Raw genomic sequence first — 19,839 nt, forward strand, 5'->3', positions numbered from 1 at the left:
CCTCACACACTCTGCACCCTCACACACTCTGCACCCTCACACACTCTGCAATGGAACATACACTCCAAATACCACTCAATGCCACATAACACTCTATATATCTGTCGCCCTCCCTCTATCTATCACCCTCACTCTATCTATCTATCGCATCACCATAGCATCACTCAGCTCCACCACAGCATCACTCAGGGGCACCACAACATCACTATGCGCTACCACAGCATCACTGAACGCCACAGCATCACTCGTCGCCACCACAATATCAGTCAGCGCCACCACAGCATCAATATGTGCAACCATTCAACAACAACTGGTTCTTTTGTGTAGTGTTGTCCACTTTTGGGTCAAAAGCTTTGGAACCTCTCACATTCACACTTGATTATAAGTTTTTCACTTGTATAATATAACACACATGCAAGACACATACTTAGGTGCACTGAACAAGGTATTAGCTGCCGGATTCACAAGCTACATTTTGAGGGAGTTTACATTTTTAAATTAAGTTTACTACTTTTCAGTATTCACAAACTACACTTTTGCAGTAACTTACACTTTTAGGTTGAGCCTAGCAGCAGCACACATGCACTGTTTGTTATAGATCGCCTTTGTGTTTGATTTGGAAAGGGTAAAAAATGATGCAGTACACATCTGTGTATCCTCTTACATTAGTTGTACTTTCAGGTACCCTTTCTGGTGCACATGTTGCTGAAGATCTTTTAGCAGCACTACACCTAGAGAGTCAGAAACCTTTGGCCTACCCAGCAGTGGAGACATGTTAAGGCATGGGCAAAGAGCCTTTCAGGAGGCCTCCTTATAAAGCTAGCTCTGTTCTGCAGCTGAGTATTGCCCTGATTAACTTGACTAATTCGTTTTTTAAACAGATTGTTTTAAATACTGTTTTTCCTTTTTAATGTGGGTGAAATCTGAGAGCCTATAATGGACATTTTGGAGAGACATGCTGTTTTTATATTTCATGTAACTTCTATAAAAAAAGTTTCTTTTAGACCAAAACGGTACCTCTCAAACATCACAGAGATTATTTGCATCAGTATTACTATGCTGCTGCTGTGTTAAATGTTGGAAACATGAGTCATAATCCTTCAATATTAGATGTAAACACATTTAAAATTTGGACGAATGTTCCCTGATCACATCACTTGCCTATCCCTGAGGCCTGCACTACTGGGCATTCATTGTCCACAAAAAATGCATTTGACAAAGGTTTGAAGCACTGGGCTAATATCAGCTGGCTATTTAATATGAATTAGCCAAAGGCATGTGGTAGTCTGCAAATATCAGCTGCCCATATGATGTGCATAGGCTTTCACAACTTGCCGCATATAATATACCAACCAAACAGAAGCCTGCACAAGTGGACATTTCTGGCTCGGCATGTGACATTTGCAGACCTCTAGTATATGCACTGTAATGCTTAAGGCAAAAACATAAATAAAAGGCATTGTCATTTACAATGCCAATAGCTCTAACTTTAATAATGCGAGACCTATTGCATTGCAAATGCTTGTTTATTATTGTAGTCTAACTGCCGGTTTGCAAATTCCCCTCCCCCTCGGTCTTGTTTTTTACTTTTGCGGCTCCGCCCCTACTTGAAATCAGACATTACTTCAAAGACGGGCGCCTTGACTGTAGGACATGAGCGTTCCCTAAAAAAAAGATATGAAAAAAAGCACAGTGAAGGGCGACCTTGTGGGCAGAGGAGGGACTTTATCAGAGTCAAGCAAAACATATTGAAGAGCACCAGAAGACAGAGCCGGGAGGGCATCGACTAAAGTAAAAGTAAATTGACATTTGACTGGCATTAGCATGGCTGCTGCTTCAAGTGACGGATCAGTTGCTGTCAGGGGAAGAACGGTGCACTCCAAGGTTCATTCGTCAGTGTTAAACAATAGCTTCTACAAATGCAAAGCGCAGCAGACGTAAAGCATATGTGGCACTGAGGTAGGGAAACACAAGAAGAAAAATAGTCCCCAAAGAAAGACAAAAACACGTAAAGTGTAACAATATAGTACTTTAGTCGGTGCTGCATGGGGAAAAACGTGAAATGAGAAGGAGGGACAACGACTGCATTTGTCCAATGGCAAGTAAGTATTTCTAAAGGACACTAACTTAGACAAATAAAAAGCTGGCAGCAAATGATGGGTGGAGTTCAACTCCGAAAGCATACACAACAGGTTGCTAAGCGACAGCGCAAGAGCTGTACGCTCAACCTAAAAAGCAGGTCCTTAGGAATCTAATCCTTGGTCCCAGTAAGAGGGGGCACACACAAAAAATATAAGAAAATGATTCGCACTTGTAGCTGCATCATTTACGAGACATCCATGCTATGAACTCGGATTCTGATTTGATTACATTTCGTTCTTATTTCCATTTTCACATATGTGTTGTCACATATTTCAGGACCTTGAAAGAGTTAGAAGTGCCGCTCCCCCCTTTTCACCCTTGGTAGCTCCTCTGCATTCTCTGAACTCACAGCTAGCGTAGCCTCTTTGGATATGTTCTTGAAGGCCCTATAGTTCTGAGCACTGTTCCAATCCTCAGTGGGGCCCAACCAGTCTGCGCTTTCAGTGAGGTTCGAAATGTCACTTGTGTTATATATTTCCGGGTTGATACAAAGGCCCTTATTACAATGAATGAATGAATGAAAGTGAATTTATAAACAGCGCGATTGCTGCCCTGAGGCGTCCACGCGCTAAAAAAGGAACCAGTGAAGGATAAAGAGGTTGAGAACCAGAAGAAGAGGGAAAACAACTGAGTTAAGTTAAACAGAATTGAATAGGTGTGTTTTTAATTGTTTACGGAAGGAAACGAGATCAGGATTGGATCTCAGGTGAAACGGGAGGGAGTTCCAGATCTTGGCGGCGTTGAAGGCGTACGTCCTTCCGCCAGTTCTAGACCTTTTGACTCTGGGGACTGCTGCCATGAAGGCCTGACTAGAGCGCAAATTTCTACCTGGGTGATACTGGCTTACTAGGTCACGGGTGATTGGAGGACCCGAATCCCAGAAAGCTTGATGGGCAATACACATTGCTTTAAAAAAGACTCTCTTACGCACTGGGAGCCAGTGAAGATTGGTCAGAGCCGCCTTTACTGACAATCTGCGAGGAATCTGCAGCAGCGTACGCGCGGCACAGTGGCAGTCGGTCGGACCGCTGACCACCATCATTTCGGGCAGATGACCGTCCAACAATGTTGGCGGTACCCCTGCCTGATCTGGATAGGACTGTGGTGCAGGTGGTTGGAAAATGCTTTTTTCTACTGCAGCTTGTGCTGGGGGCCAGAAAAGAAGCCACAGCACAAGCCGCAAAAGATTAAGGTACTTTGTGCACATCAATGCAATGTGTGCCAGGGCCCATGTGGTGCCTGGCACATGGTGCATGGTGCCCCCAGGCCACCTAGCAGTGGTCCGCAGGGGCCCTGCTGGAGTCTCCCAAAGTCCTTTTCCATCTGCTGGTTTCTGGTGGTGGAACCTCCATGAACAGGCAGTCAGAAAGGGATTTCCAAATCCATACGGCGGTGCCTGCGCAGACACGGCCTCCATTGTAGGGTTAGGAATCCAACACCGCCTCAACAGGATCTTTGATCCTGTCCGAGGTGGAGGGCCTACCCCCGAAATCTGTGGTCCGACCAGTTGTATTGTAATGCAGTGGTCGGACGGATGGCCTGGATGGTAGGCGGTCTGCCACTGACAGCCGGTCTGTGGCGGTCCACCCGCCATTATAATGAGGGCCAAAGTTCTTTCCATGACACATTCCGAAATGTGCCTGCTGCTGCATTTTGCAGCCAGAACATTATTTAATAACAAGTAAATCATTCATTCTGATAGAGATGGGGTACCTAAATTCCAGTGTTAGTTGACTGACCAGAGTGCACTAGGAAAACACAAGAACAAATCTGATAGCGCTAGACCATGTCCCCTCTACATCTTTATGTAATTTCAATCCGTATGTGGAATAGCCATATAAAATTGCCGGGGAGAACTTTGATCTAAATTGTTCTAATATGAAATTTCAAGATGCTCTGCATGATCTTTCATACATCTGGTGTAATTGTTACCACAGATGCCGTGCTCAGTTTAACGTAGCTTTATACTGTATTCTATGACATATTTTTCGTCTTGCCCAATCCCCAAATATTGGTTCGCCTCGACATCTACAATGCGGTCCCAAGGATTGACCAATTCTGTTGGCCTTTGGGTATTCCAAAGGAAATGATTCGGTTTTAGACACATTAAGATTGAGGTCATTGCTAATGATACAGCTGTGAAGCCAGACAGGGAACCTGATAGGCCAATGGGGGGAGGGGGTTTAGTAGAACTGTGTTATCCACATAATGCAGAGCAGGGGCATGAACAGAATCCAGTCTCAGAAAAAAGTCCCTTATTTTTTCAGTTCTAAAATGAGATCTGCTGTATAAAAGGAAGCACTGCTAGTACACCGCCCTTTCAGCCCATGATTGGTGGGAATATTGCTTGATACTCTGCCGTCTCCCACCTCCACCTATGTATCCCAGTGGGGCAAGGAAACTTGAGGCGGCCCAGCTGCAAAGTACATGGAGGGGGCCCCCTCACCCCCTGGCCGCCAGGACCCAGGCAGGAGCTCTCTGTCCAGGGGCTCCCGCCAGTGCAGAGTGTCAGAGGGGGCCAGAGCTCACACCCCCCTCACCGCGGTAACTGCGGGGGTGAATGTACCGCTACTAATGTAGCCATCTATATCAGGTGGATGGCACACAGTACGGAGCGCCCCGGATGCTTAGTTTACCCAAGAGTACTGTTCTGTCTACTTTATCGAAAGCAGCACTGAAGTCTAGGTAGCATGTATAGAACCTAAAGCTTTCGTTCCAGTCTCTCGTTTCAATTTTGCTTCTTTGTTTTATATTTGTTTATTACGATTCATCAGAGGAAAAAGTTACAAAAAATCAAGATATATATTAGAAATTAGCAAATAAATACATGTGCAGAACAAATTTCATGCCAATCAAAATCCATAATCGGACATAATCGAACAGATCAGCCTCAAATAATTTATGCAATTTATTACTAATGGAATATCGAAAAAACGATCTACACTTTTTCACCTTCATCCGAGGTCTCAGCCTTAAATTGACCCCAAATGTAATCAAGTGTCGTAGTCCCTCCATACCGAAGGGTGTCCCGCCACTCTCTATCTCTCAGACGCTTCATCTTCTCCACCCATGCACCTACGGAGAGGATCGACCTGGCGCTCCAACTTTGAAGCAGTGAAGCTCTGGCCACCATCCTTGCAACACACAGTCGTTTTTGGAATCTGGAGGCTTCTCGTATGGCAGGATCATAGCCTATTAGCTATGATTGAGGATTTCTGATGAAAAACGACCAGGAGAATGGAAAATAGCTGGGATAAATACCCTTATGGGGCATTACATTGATTAGCCGCTCCTCGCCCTAGGCTTCAGAGCCTTCCGCAATCCAGTATGGAACACTGACAACAGGTCCACGTCTTCTGCCCGTTCGTCTGGATGAGAGAGCAGGATGGGTGCAAAGATTTGGGGCTCGCTGTCGAGGATGTTATGTTATGTTATGTTATAGTAAGTTTATATAGCGCACGGCTACTCTAAAAGAGTGTCCCGGCGCTTTCCACAGGCAGCTCAATGTAAAACAACATAACAAGAAAGAACAGATACAGGAAAAAGAAAGGCCCACCAGAAAAAACTAGAGATTAAAAAGCCACGTCTTCAGGCTCTTCCTGAACTGAAGCAGATTAGAGGTGCTGCGTAGCGCCAGTGGGAGCGAATTCCACAACTGAGGTGCCTTGAAGCTGAAAGAGCGCCCCCCCCAGTGCGGACCTTCCTCACACACGGAACCACAGGAGTAGGGCGATGGTGCTATAATATGTTGGGTCCTGTAGGATTCCATATTTATGCAGTGGATGTAAAACCCTATCATCCGATGTTATCGGATGCAAACAACAGGCAAACAAAATATTATAGTGTATCCCCATATAAGCAGGGCACAGGTCGGGGGTACAGGCAGGTACGTGCCGTCCACCCACTCTTTTCACAGGGTGGACGCCACCCCCCCCTGCCAAGAAATTGAGCCCACAGAAAAATGCTGAACGTGTCCCGGTGTAGTTTTCAGACACCGGGACAGGTTCAGCAGCGCCTGTACGTTGTCTGCTTTCAATTCCTAGCAGCAAACTGCAGGCAGGGAGAGGACCATTTGTTTGAATATCTTGACTGGAGGTAGCCTGGAACATCACACTTACATGTAAATGCCACGGAGGGGAAACAAAGGCACTCAGCTTGTTATCTCTTCACAAGTACTTAAGACAGGCATGTCTTTGTCTTTCTTCAGTCCCTGTATATGCACTGTACGAATGTCAGATGTGTTGGTCTGTCCCAGTATTTACACAAATAGCAATTTCAGTAGCACTATTTTATTTCTTTTATAGCGCTACGCGACCTACTGCAGGGTCAGAGTTCTTTACGTAGCACACACATTATACATTGACAATAAATGCTGTACATGTGTAAATCAATGTACAAGATGAGTTACATGAGACAGGGTTACAAGATGAAGGAGCCCCATATCCTTCATAGCTCATTTTGCTATATTACAAGGACTACAATTTATGAACTACTTCTAACACCCGGAGCAGACGGCTACCTCCAATTTGTTATCAGACTCAGCGCCTACTGGCCCTTATCAAGGGGGCCCACGCAGCCATACTGCACACATACATTGTCTCTCCCAGGACCGTCATTCTATGCCCTGAAGAAGTTCATTGTATATGTACGAAACACGTTGGCTGGCATTTTAGTATTTGGACACTTATAAAAATAAAGGATTGATTAACCCCTTGCATGGCGCATGACGGAACCATGCCGTCATGAGCCACTAGCGGCGTCATGCAGCTGCCGCTCCGCCCACGAGGCATTAATTCCCCGCCTGTGCGGGTGAATTAATGAGCAGGCGGGGTCGTAGGAACCACGCCATTATGAGCACACACCGCCCGTGACTCATGGCAGCGTGGTTCCATCATGAGCAGGACCACGCTCACCCCTTACCCTCCCTGCGCCGAATTTCACACAGCTGCGAAGGGGTTAAGACAACTCTAACAAGACCATATGACTTATTGACTTATTGACCAACTACCTTTTTAATATCGAGTGGTGCACCACTCCAAAGTTTGGGTTATGTAACAAAAGGGTCTTTGTGTTAAAAGCAGTAACCCACTTTACTATCTACATAAAATAAAAATCTGTCATCTTTTGGTTTAACTTTCTCTTTGAGCTAATTTTTTCCCCTCACTTTTTCAAATGTGTTATGCTTTGCAGGAGACACATTAACCTTGTACTACTGTGATTCAAATCTGGGACTTCACAAAACACAGATCTCTCCAATAAGCGTGTTCACCTCCAGCGTTATCTCACCATTGATGTATTAGTTGAGGTCCAGATTTTGTGTCAGGATTGCGCCACATTTTTGGCACAACCTTGATGCCAAATATAATTTTTTAAATCTCATAATGCGCTTAAATGTACTTATGATGTACTAGAGAATCAAATGTGTGAGGTCTTAATATCTGATGTCATTTCTTATGATGTCACTTCCAGTGAAGTCGCATGCAGTGTCACGCGTCGTGACATCATGCGCGGTGATGGCATGCGTCATGATTTCACTTGCATACTGCCTAGCCTGGTTACTCTCCCCACTTCCTTTTTTAGGACTTGTGCCCTGTATATAAGGTATACATTGTGCAAAGTGATGTGTTTTACATGACTTACTCTTGCACAGAAATGTGCACTGCAGGATGAACATGGAGTACAAATGTCATGCAGTCCCCACTGTCTGACTGTTGTGCTGTGGTGCAATGCTTGGTGTTACCCTGGAATAGCATGTTTGTCACAAGCACATCCAATGCTATTATAGGCTCTTTGTAAACACTGCTCCAGGGCAGATTTTACTGTTCACTCTGCTGATTTCTAGGCTGCAGTTTGTTGAATAACTGTGTCTTCTCTTGTTCCAGAGGATGCCAAAATGGACTGGTCTACGTCTGGATAGTACCAGAGAAGAAGTCTGTGGCCTTTGTCCCTTGGGAGATGCAACCTGCAGCCAGCTCCAATAAGTCAGCAGAGGTAGGAGCATCAACCTTCTCACAATGGTCTGTTTTCTGATTTGATATCACCTACTTCAGTTTCAGTGGGGCTTGTCAGCTGTAGAAGGGTGGAGAATGGGTTACCAGTTTGCCTCTTTTGAGCAATGTGCATGTAGCAGCCTCAGTTCAAATGTACGAAAGAAGTAAAGCTCAAACCAATCTTTACTCAAAACATTTCTTCTCAAAGTCAGTCCAGCCAAACAGATTTGTCGTGGGTTTTTCAGTAGTGAAGAGAAGACAAGCACATTACTTTCAGATACATGCCATCTTCCTCGCTCACTGGCTCCTCACTTGGGCCCAATTCACAAAGGTAAGGTTAGACCAAAAGTGTAACTGTACTGCTTTTCGGTATTCACAACGGTAGTTTACTACTAGTAAAGACTTTTGGTCCAACCTTGACTTTCGATCTAACTTCACATTTGTGAATAGCTAAAAAGTAGTAAAGTTCGACTTTTGGTTTAACTTTCCCTTTGACCTTATTTTTTTCTCTCACTTTTTTTTTTAATTTGGAGGTGGTGTGCCTGGTTTGCAGCTTACTTTCCTATCTGCCCTCCTCTGCCTGGTTGAACTTCCTTGCAGTAGGCAGTATGCTCGCCTCCCCGCTCGGGTTGGACGGTTCCTATTGGAGCAGGGTCAAGACTGATTTGCATGTGGCTGGGTCTAATCTGAGGGGGCATCATGGGCAAATGAACGATGGGTTGGCATGCTACCTCAAGAGATTGCCAGTGGTTGGACCTATTGCAACCGTCCTCCCTTCACATTTTGCGTGATCTATGCTCACTTTGTCAGATCTCAGCCAGTTTCAAGTGACTTTTGGAGGCGTGTGTGGCGTGTGTTAGAATATCTTGATAAAAACAATAACTGTCATAAATATTTTAGCCTGATTATAAATGAAAAACTATCATCCCATTGAGTGCAGATTTTCTATCTATTATTAATTGTAATTGGACTATTTTTTGCAAACAATATTCACCATGAGATGTTTGAGTATGTTCATATTGTGGTACCATGCAGTCAGTATGGTAACCTCACAGCAACTGAGCCTGCCTCGTGAAGCTCCATTCTTGGGGCTTGGGCCCCAGGCTGGTGTTTTTAGGTAGAAGAACCTCCCTACAGATAGTATTTGTCCAGATTGAGTCTGCCCTCCCTTGCCTGTTTTCTTTCCAGGATTGGTTTCCTGATTAAGATTATATCCACACATTTGGACCATAAGGAAGCGGATGTTACATTCAGAATGTTTTACTTGCCAGGTCGAGTAGCATGTGTTTGGTTACTATCAGGTGCACACCCTCTGCGGACAGGCCCTGCTGCTCAAAAGTGCTGAACTCTACTGGCAACAGATGAAGAAGGAATGGACACATGAAGCTCACACAGGGACACTTGGGGTCAAGGATTGATAGGGTTATGTCTTTGTCCTTCTCACATTTAGTTTTTCATATCCTGTGGTATGGTCAATAGGTAGCGCTATTCCCACAAATCGCGAATGGTGTGAACTCAATGAATAAGTGTGTTTTTTTACAAGCTTTTTAAACTTGTTGTTAACATCAGCAAATTGTACAATTGCAACTACACAATTGGAAGCAGCATTCCATAAGATTGTAATTTTCTTAGCGTTACCTGGTAGATACAATATATATTCCATGTACGCCCATTATTCTAAGCCAATGGTTCTCAATTCTTTGACTCTTGGGGACCCACAACTAATCATTGGCGGAACCGGGGCCTCACCCCCTCCCTGAATCATTAATGGAATTTGCCCCCCCCCCAATGAGTCATGACTGCTAACTGAGGGTCCTAACATAAGCACTGTAGATGGTCTGAACCACAAAACAAAACACACAAAAATACAGAAAACAACATGCAAACAAATACACAAACGATGACACATTTTATATAATTCGCAAACACATATAAAAACATCTACATTTTAATTTTAATATGAAGGTTGCAGCTTTTCTGAATTCAATCGAAGCAACACATCGTCCATACTATATTCCGTCTGATGCTCCTGCACTGCTCCCGCGAATCAACCTGAGGATACTAATTAAATTGTTAGCCTCCAATTTAAAATTCCTTCACATTTCCAGTTCACTTTAAAATTTTCAATGGTACATTTTGCTTCTTTATTTATTTACCCTTTATTAATCCTTTACTATTATTTAATTTTTGAAGTAGTCGCGGAACTCTGAGGAGGCTTTGTGGTCCCCTCGCGATCCCAGTACCACAGCTTGGGAACCACTGTTCGAAGCTTCAAGATATGTTCCAGCCTCGAGCATGTGGATCCTTCCCTCATCCTTTTCCTGAAGGAGGTGAGTGGACATAGATTGGTGGTCTCATGTCTTCTGCTAGATGTTGATCAGTTGGATCCATGCTCATTCCGAGTCCCTCCGCTAGCAGCCATTCACAAGTGAATGCTCAGTGGCCGTACTCAATGCATTGTAACTTGTTGCTTTGCTAGCAACAGTGTTAATGCTACAAATGTGTACTTGGTCCTTCTCCTAAGTTTTGGGTATAGTCCTAGTATGCATTGTCCAGGGAGTGTGTCACTATTGGGCGAGTCACCCTTTTCAGAGCGAAGACCACATGAGCCAGTGATCATTCCCCACAGGACACTGCCACAACATTTGAAGGAGGTCTACCAACCACAGCAGCACCAAGGTCATTCTCCTCTGCTAACAGGATATATTTTCTATCATATTATTGGTATAAGATAGGCCCTATCTTGAACTGAGTCAGATGAAACCTTGCTTGGCTGAAAATGTTCCTGTGGTATGTCAGTATTCTGGACCATTCAGCATCTGTGAATGGTGCGGCCTTGTTTTCTTCCAATTTTGTACTTATCTTCAAGGCACCAGGTGCCTGTTCCTGGACTAGTGCTCAATAAATAATTGAAAAAAAGTCTCCTCCCCTCCGCTTGTGAGGTTGGTCAGAGCGACCATAGTCACAGATTCCAAGGGTGCCCCAAAGAATCCCTCCCAAATATGCCTTGTTGAAGCTGTCACCTTGCCAAAGGTTAAAGACTGCCCCATGTCAACCTGCACCCTACGCCTGGCCTTATCAAAAGTAACAAAGAGGACCCCGTCGATCATGACCCCCTCTCGCTATCCAGGCCATTAGTTCCACCCCACTAATCCTATTGAAACATGGACATCCCCACATCTCAGCCTCTTCCATTAATGGGACTTCCTTTACTCCTCTTTAACACCCTCTTACCCAGACTTGTGGCAGTAATGCTCCGGAAGCTGTGGACTTGTTTTAGAATTACGCATGCATTATATGGTTCCGGCCCTGGATAACATTCCTGACAATAATGTTCTTTCCCAGTTAGGGGAGTCTTCTAGCCAAGATGGGAGGAGGGGCAGCTCAGCCACTCTTGTAATTACCTTACTCTAAGCATGCTACAATGTGAGACACATGGTTTGTAATCTGAGGGTAATACCAGGTAAATTACACTAAGATATTGGAGTAATTTCTTTATAAAAATGGGTTCTACTACTCCCCGAGAGGAGCTTTTACTTGTCTACTGGTTCATACACAATCCCCTGTGGAACAACAATACATTCTTTCAGTTTAGGAGCATGGTTTAGCGATGTTTTCTAATACTTTCCAGTTCTCTTTGAATACAATTCAATGAACCTACCTCATCAAGAACTAGTCTAGGCAGGAGGAAGGACTTCCCAAGGAAAACAGGATGTTCAAAGGAAAACTCCCTACAACAACCATGCGGGGGCCTCTCTTGGCACCTACAACCATGATGGGCACTTCTCTTGGCACCTGCAACCTTGCTGAGCACCTCTCCTGACACTTATGACCATGCTGGGCACCTCTCTTGGCACCTACAACCCTGCTGGGCGCCTCTCTTGGCACCTACAACCATGCTAAGCACCTCTCTTGGCACCTACAACCCTGCTGGGCACCTCTCTTGGCACCTACAACCCTGCTGGGCGCCTCTCTTGGCGCCTACAACCATGCTAAGCACCTCTCTTGGCACCTACAACCATTCCGGGCACCTCTCTTGGCTCCTAGAACCATCCTGAGCACCTCTCTTGACACCTACAACCCTGCTGGGCAGCTCTCTTGTCACCTACAACCATGCTGGGCACCTCGCTTGGCACCTATAACCATATTGGACACCTCTCTTGGTGCCTACAACCATGCTGGGCACCTCTTTTGACACCTACAACCATGCTGGGCACGGCTCTTGGCACCTACTACCCTGCTGGGCATATCTTTTGGTGCCTACAACCATGCTGAACACCCCTCTTGGCACCTACAACCATGCTGGGCACCACTCTTGGTGCCTACAACCATGCTGGGCACCTCTATTGGCACCTACAACCATGTTGGACACCTCTCTTGGTGCCTACAATCATGCTGAACACCCCTCTTTGCTCCTACAACCATGCTGGGCACCACTCTTGGTGCCTACAACCATGCTGGGCACCTCTATTGACACCTACAACCATGGTGGACACCTCTCTTGGTGCCTACAACCATGCTGGGCACCTCCTCTCTTGGTACCTACAACCCTGCTTGGCACCTCTCTTGGTGCCTACAACCATGCTGGGCACCTCTATTGGCACTACAACCATGTTGGACACCTCTCTTGGTGCCTACAACAATGCAGGGCACGTCTCCTGACACTACAACCATGCTGGGCACCTCTATTAGCACCTACAACCATGCTTGGCACCTCTTTTGGCACCTTGGTCTTTCATTATAGTTACATGTGAAAATACAAATGCCACACACTAGTGGTTTACGGTGCAATAATATATAGTTGAAATAAAAATGAACGGCCCAGAGCTCCTGATACTGGATATGAATCCCTAGCATGTTGGAGGAACTTTGCTCAAGACTCTGGACCTTTACAGCCTTGAATGAACATTTAAGGGAGGGGTTGTGAGCAAGTGTTCCTCCTTTCCAAAGGTATATTCTGGTCAAAAGGGTAATTTCTTGTTTGAATAAAGCACAGTAATCCAGATTGATTTGAGTGAGAATAGTTCTTTTTATTCACCACATTATTATGTCCATTTCACTCATTAGGTCTCGCGTGCGTACACAGCGCATGCTCTGATTCCCCTGGGAGCTCTATTGTCGTCGCTTTCCTTCCCAAAGGGAGACAAACCATGTGCGCTCCCACCGCCAGACAGGCGATGTGCATGCGCATGGCGTCTACCACCACCGGGCCTTGATTTATTACGGCTCAGCCGCTCGCTCCCTCTCTGCAGACGGCCAGCTATAGAATCAGGAACTCCCGCAATGCTTGCAGACACCGGTGCAGATGCACGAGCATGGCTCGGCACTATTTCAGTTCACTCGCCTTTCGCAATGGCACCTACTTGTTAGGTCTCACTAGCGAATTCAGCGCAGCTGCTTCGCTAACGAGGCTCTATTGCTGCCACTTTCTGTCCCGAGGGGAGACAGGAGGTGGCACGCGTGGACAGTAGATGTGCAAGCATATGGACAGGAAATGTGCACTCCGTTGGCATGCACATCTCCTGTCCCCAGAGGCTGGCGTTACACAGCGCGCGCATTGCGCGCTTTCACCCCCACCCCCTCGGCTCCACGGAGAAAGCTTGTTCCTAACATGTCTCCGCTTATTTCCTCTGGTTGTTCTGGACAGTTTTACATAGGAGCTGGGCCTAGATAGCCAGTCAGTTCATTGCTTTGCAGATAAGCCACGTGATAACCTTTGAGACATAATTCATGTCTGATGAGGACACTCGCACCCACCCGCTCTGATCCTGCAGACCAGCGCCCCCACCAGGCGCACGCAGTCCAGATCCCGCTACTGATAAGAGCCTCTTTTTTTTTAGTTTGGAAGTTTTTTTATATGTAGCGCGAACTTGGCCTGACGGCATCGGAGCGCTTTAGGTGAGCACGCACCAGGTCATATTATACAAGTTCAGAATTGTCCGTCAGACCCAATGTCGTGCACTGGCACCGTTCTAGGGGACTGGGTTCCTCCTGTCCTGGTACCTCCCCATGCCATCCGAGGGTAGTGTGTCCCAGAGTCTCTCCATGCTTGACTGCCCGGGGAGAGTGAGAGGGGTCGCCGGGTCACCGCCTCCATGTTTATTGGGTTTCACGTGCTTTACAATTAAGCGCATTCCGAGCAGCGGGCCCCCTCATTACTACGACTCAGTTACCTACGGGAAAAAGGAGGGGCCGAGGGAGTGACGTGGAAGAGAGATGGGTGGGGCTACACCCCTAGAAATGGCGGTCTCTCAATACTTACTTCTGTCACAGTTACACTCACCTACATCTAAAACTTTATTTTTTACACCTCAGTACTTGTCTCCTCTCTCCATATTAATCATAAGTCTCCACAGCCGGACCATTTTTACCTCATATTACAGTGACGCACCTCATTTCACCCTCCCTCCCACACCTTACAGTGAGTGAATTGCCTTTCGCTTCTCTCCAGTCTCCCCCTATTATAGCGACTTGCCTCCATTGCCTCTCTCTCCCCCTCCCTGTTTGACAGGAGCCCGTCTATGTGGCCTGTCTCCCCATATTACAGACGCCTGCTTCTCCTTTCTCACCTCTTATTACAATCACCTGCTCCCATAACCCTGTCCCTGCCTCACCATATTACACCCATCTTGCTACCTCCCCCAAATCTCCACATATTACAGTCACCACAACATTGCACTAGGACATGTGAAGTAGGACCCTTTTGTACTTGCAGAGGCAGGATGAGTTAAGGGTTCAAGTTGCTGGTCTCAGTTCTAAGAATAGATCCCTCTGAACGACCACCAGTCTCCCTTAGTGCAGCTGGTGCAGTGGCACCGATCCCTAGGGTCCGAGAGGCCCACTGCACTCCAGTTATAGTTGGTTTTGGTGCCAAACCTGGCAATGGGAGGGGGTTTCTGGGTTGCCCTGTTCTGGGTTGAGTGCCTGGAGGTCACTGTTTTTTTGTTGTTTTTTTGTGCATCAGGTCCACCGGTTCCCTCGCTATTCCACTGTTTCCTACTACATTTGTTAAGACCAGAGACTTTAGATTTCGCTGACAGTGGTACTCAAACAGATTGTAACACAAGCAGTACTACTAATAAAAAAAAGTAATGGTTCTGCACAAGGATGGAGAGCATATGGATTTAGGGTGGAAGGCATATGGACTTAGGGGGGGGGGCTTCATTAAAAATGTACTTTCAGCTGCCCGAGTGACGGTGCAGGGGGAGTAAAAGAATATGTAATGCTGCTCTTCCCAAAGGCCATTCATTGTGTGGGTGGCCAGAACTCCCATCTGTAATTAAATACCGGTCCCGTAGGCCTTTGAGGCGCCCTTACACTCCACCCACCCACCCTTCCACCCCCTCCCGCAGAAATTGGCAAGACTCCCTGAGACTCTCCTATCATAGGCTGAATGAGGGACATTCGGAATGATGGGGACCCCCTAATTCACAGGAGCTGCGGGGACATATGCAGGGTTGGATTGGGATTAAAAATCGGCCCGGGCACAAACAAAAAAGTGGTCCACATTTGCATATTGCCTTTGCAAAACACTGCTTAGGCGAAGTTTTATTCAAAGTAAAACAAGCATTTTCAATGCAATGGTCTCAGCAGCATTAAAGGTAAAGCTATTGGCATTGCTCTTGATTGTTTTTTAAATCATAAATAAATGGCATTGTCATTTACATTGCCAATAGCTTAATCGCTTGCATATGTGAGACCTATTGCATTAGCACCCACACACAGAGTAAGTAGTAGAGTAGTAGAGTGTTTTTTCTGTAAATTATGGTGTATATGCCCGGGGCGGATGCAGGGTTTCTGATTGAAAGCCTGGGGGCAAAGAATCCCACACACAAATACGAGCTATGCAATGAACTCAACAAATATCAACGGTGCTCATTAGAGTGAACTTCAGGCTTTCGTGCCTGTTCAAAATCCCTGTGGGCTCTGCTGGCCTGCACCTTTGCTGGGGATGGAGGCGAGTTAGGGGGCACATGACAATCAGATGTTAACAGTGCAACTAGTAACGAGTGGAGTTAATACAAACTTACAGGCTACAAATGTTGAGGGACCAGTAGAGTACTGCGTGAAACCTATAGCAACAGAACACTTCCTAAAACTTGCAAGTGCACAGGCGACAAAGCACTCCTTGGAGCTAAACACACAGTAGGCAAAATACTTCATGAAACAAAACAAAAAACACATACAGTCACCCAAGCGGTGCATGAATTCTAAATGTAGAATATCTGCAGACACCAAAACACGGCACTTGTCTTACAGTTCACAGAATACAGCAGCCAGCAAAAGAGTTTAAAACGCTGCATGTAACTTTTAGCCCGGCTTTCACTGCGCCAAGCTCGAGGTTGCACGCGCCGGCAAAGTGTCAATAAACTTGGAGTGACGCCCCAAGATGCAATCACAACAGCACACTCTGAACTTACCCAGGGGATGAGACTTCTAAGTCGCGTTCACCGCTGCGCCTCCGGGCTCGGACCCTGACCCGGGGCAGGCCAGGTCAGACCCTACCCTGGCTCGGGGGGCTTCTCTTGCGTCCTGGGGCTGCGGTGTGTGCTCCTCGGCGTTGCGACTGCTGGACAAGGAACAAAAATGCTGCAAGGCATCTCCTGGTAGAAAGGAGGGAGTGTCCTTCAGAGGTGTGAGTGTCTGCTCAAAACACAGGGTAAAGGGCTGGAGGTCAGAGGCAACGGAGCAGGGCCTTCGCCGCCTGTTGAATGAGGAAAGGGGTCATTGGGTGAGGGGAGGGGTTGGGGGCTGAGGGCGTTCGTCGTTGTTGTACCCCCCCAACTAACGATCTGCAGAGTTCTGGAATGCAGCTGCTCATCTGAGTGTATAGGAATGCAGCCCCTCCCCTCCAGCCACTTCAGAGCACACTCAACGCGCCCCTCCCACCACGCGATCATACCAAGAGACAGCCATGCCACCTTTGACCGTAAGGGCTACCACCCGCAGACTAAACTCTCAGGGAAACCATCCTTTAACATACTAGAGCTGACAGACACATCCCAGCAGCTCATACCTATGGCGGTTCGACTCCCGTCCATCAGAACTCGGACACACACACGCACACACCCCCCCCCACACACACACACACGCGCACACCCACACACACACACACACACACCATTGCTTCTTGCCCTCACCTGCTGCTGGCAATGGGATAAGTCTGCTTTTACATGCAAATAAACAACCCTGGAGAGCATTTGTTTCCATGTAAAAGCTGTACATTTTGGTCACCTGCTGCTCGCACACTAGCTAAATACAATAAACAATGACCCATTTTAACGCTACTCATTGTAACGACCTTGGCAGGATAAAAGACTGAGGTGACCATCCCGGGATTCAGACTCTAAATGTGCAGGTCACAATTGTGCATAGTGCTCAGCTCACAAAGCTATCTTGCCGACATACGCTGGACAGCGATATATTTCTTAGAATTTAATTACAGGCGAAGTTGTTAATTGGGCTTAGATGTGCTGCTGGTCCTGGGTGTGACCCCAGGCCTGCCATTATCCAGCACTTTGACTAACAGATGCTTCTATCCTGTCTCCAACTTCGTGTATGTAAGCCTGTGTAAGTCAGCAGCGCTGCCGCCGTCTCGGTGCTGCCTCCAACATTATCCGTGACCGGAGGCAAAGCACTTTAGCTCCCGCTTCTGTTCAGTCGACTGTAATGAGGTTACACGGCAAACGGAACACCGCAAGTTCTGTCAGGAGAGCTAAGTAGACGAGAGAGATGGCAGCTCCGTGGGGAGAGAGTGGGGGGAGGTGAGCAGCAGAAACGGGAAAAGGGCACGCGGAGAAGGCGCGAGGTGACAAGGAGGAGACAGAAGTAAAGAAGAGAACAGGGTGAAAATGAACCAAGGGATAGTTACCTCACGCTGCTCTCCTGGTTTTACCAAGGATTAAAATGGAGGCTGCAACTCCGAAAACTTTGGATTCGGGGAGTGTTTTGCCGTTCTGAGTGACGGGTGACGTCACAGTCGAAAGAACGCAAAAAAACACGCCCCCGAATCCGAAAGACACGGGGCTTTATTGGAGTGACGCCTGTCTCCTCCAATGGCTGGCCTTCGTTTAGGAAGCCAGCCAATGAAGGAGAGAGGAGGAGAGAGGCGGGTTCAAGCCCCCATACTCCAAATCATTAAATCTCCTCCTGGAGACTGCGCAAGCGCAGCCTTTCGGTCCTCGACCTAAAAAGGGGGGTGGTAAAAAAAAACGCACGGATTAGCTTGCAGTGGTGAAACGCACCTGAATACGAGTGAGGCCGCTTTTGCTCCAGCCCCCTGCCCCGCTCAATAAGCATATGTTAATGGACTGGCCCCAGCGAGAGAAAGGGAGTGACACCTCTGCCCTTTGTTCAAAGGGAAGTAATTGAAGCCCATCTGCCTCCAGAATGGCCATTTAAGCACCCACTGGCCCGGTGGTGGCATCCGAACAATGCGGAAACTGCCCCCTAGATTGATAAAATAAGCAGCCCGCATCTGTTCTGGACACCGGCCCCTCGGGCATTGCCTGAATGCCCGCGTTACCATTCCGACGCTGGACATATGATACACGAACACGGGTCTCTGCCAGCTTCTGCCTGCTGAGACCTGTAATGTCGCATCCCCAGTATTTGGGCTGGGTCCTGTGGGGCGATAGCGGGGAGGGAACCAGCAACAGAAACGGCGTTAAAGGCTGCACGTCATCAAGGTGTAATAATCAGAGACAACAAAGAAATAACAAGAGTCTGATGTCATTTGAGATGTCATCAGTGATGTCATCAGTGATGTCACAAACCATGTCATGAATGATGTAATATGTGACATCAACAGCAGTGGATTGCGGGCGCACGAGTTATAGTGAGTCCAACTAACTATAACGTGGAAATTTCAATGGTTTTGTAAGAGTAAACTGTTCTCCTAACTATAACTGGTGTGAAACCTATGGTTTTTTCAGTGAATTTCAAAGGTTTTTTAAAAGCAAATTCCTAACTATAACGATTGTGAAACCTATGGTTTTTTTAGTGAATTTCAAAGGTTTTTTAAAAGCTAATTCCTAACTATAACGTTTGTGAAACCTATGGTTTTTTCAGTGAATTTCATAGTTTTTTTAAAAGCTAATTCATTTGTATATCGACTTTGTAACCTACGATTATTTTTTTTGTTAGCTGTTTTTTAGAACAATTAATTATATATATATATTTTTTTTAAAACATTTGTTTAATGTATATATATTTTTTTACATTTTTTCATGGTGCGCTCAGGGTGCGCGCACCGGTAAGCTCTCCCGAGAGCGCACCGACAGCGCTATTTCTGCGTTCGTAAAAAAAAAATATGTATGAAAAGTAAATAATAATGGAAAAAATTTTGTACCATACTTATACCCGGAAGCGCCTACGTTCGCGCCGCGTAAGCGCCCCCGGAAGTGCTTTGGTGCGCGCAGCGTAAGCGCGTCAAGTCATGTGACCCTAAAATAACTCTTTTCATTGGTTGCTAACAGTTTTTTTACAAAGAATGAAATCCCCACCCATTTCCTTCACTTCTTCTTTCACTTTTGTGACTGCAAGACCTGTCTTTCTGCTGTCGGATCTTTGTTGGATTAATATCTTGGATTACCATGGCTGCCAGACCATCCAGCAGTGAAGATGACTCACATGAATTTCTTGATGAAGAGGTTCTTCAGCCGAAAATAAAAGAACACTACATATGGAAGTTTTTTTCCATTCCAAA

The 19,839-nt window shown here is 46.3% G+C and overlaps 1 protein-coding gene across 1 annotated transcript in view; it reads left to right on the forward strand.

The window, feature by feature from the left end:
- Nucleotides 1-19,839, forward strand: part of LOC147725878 (putative E3 ubiquitin-protein ligase HERC1) — a 1,064,842-nt gene that overhangs the window by 815,988 nt on the left and 229,015 nt on the right. Inside the window, exon 51 of the mRNA XM_086963380.1 lies at nt 8,025-8,133. Coding sequence (XP_086819506.1) covers nt 8,025-8,133 — 109 coding nt within the window. The remainder of the gene's footprint in view (nt 1-8,024; nt 8,134-19,839) is intronic.

Source organism: Lissotriton vulgaris, chromosome 3_1, assembly GCF_964263255.1.
Source record: "Lissotriton vulgaris chromosome 3_1, aLisVul1.2, whole genome shotgun sequence".
In the NCBI taxonomy this organism is placed as follows: domain Eukaryota; kingdom Metazoa; phylum Chordata; class Amphibia; order Caudata; family Salamandridae; genus Lissotriton; species Lissotriton vulgaris.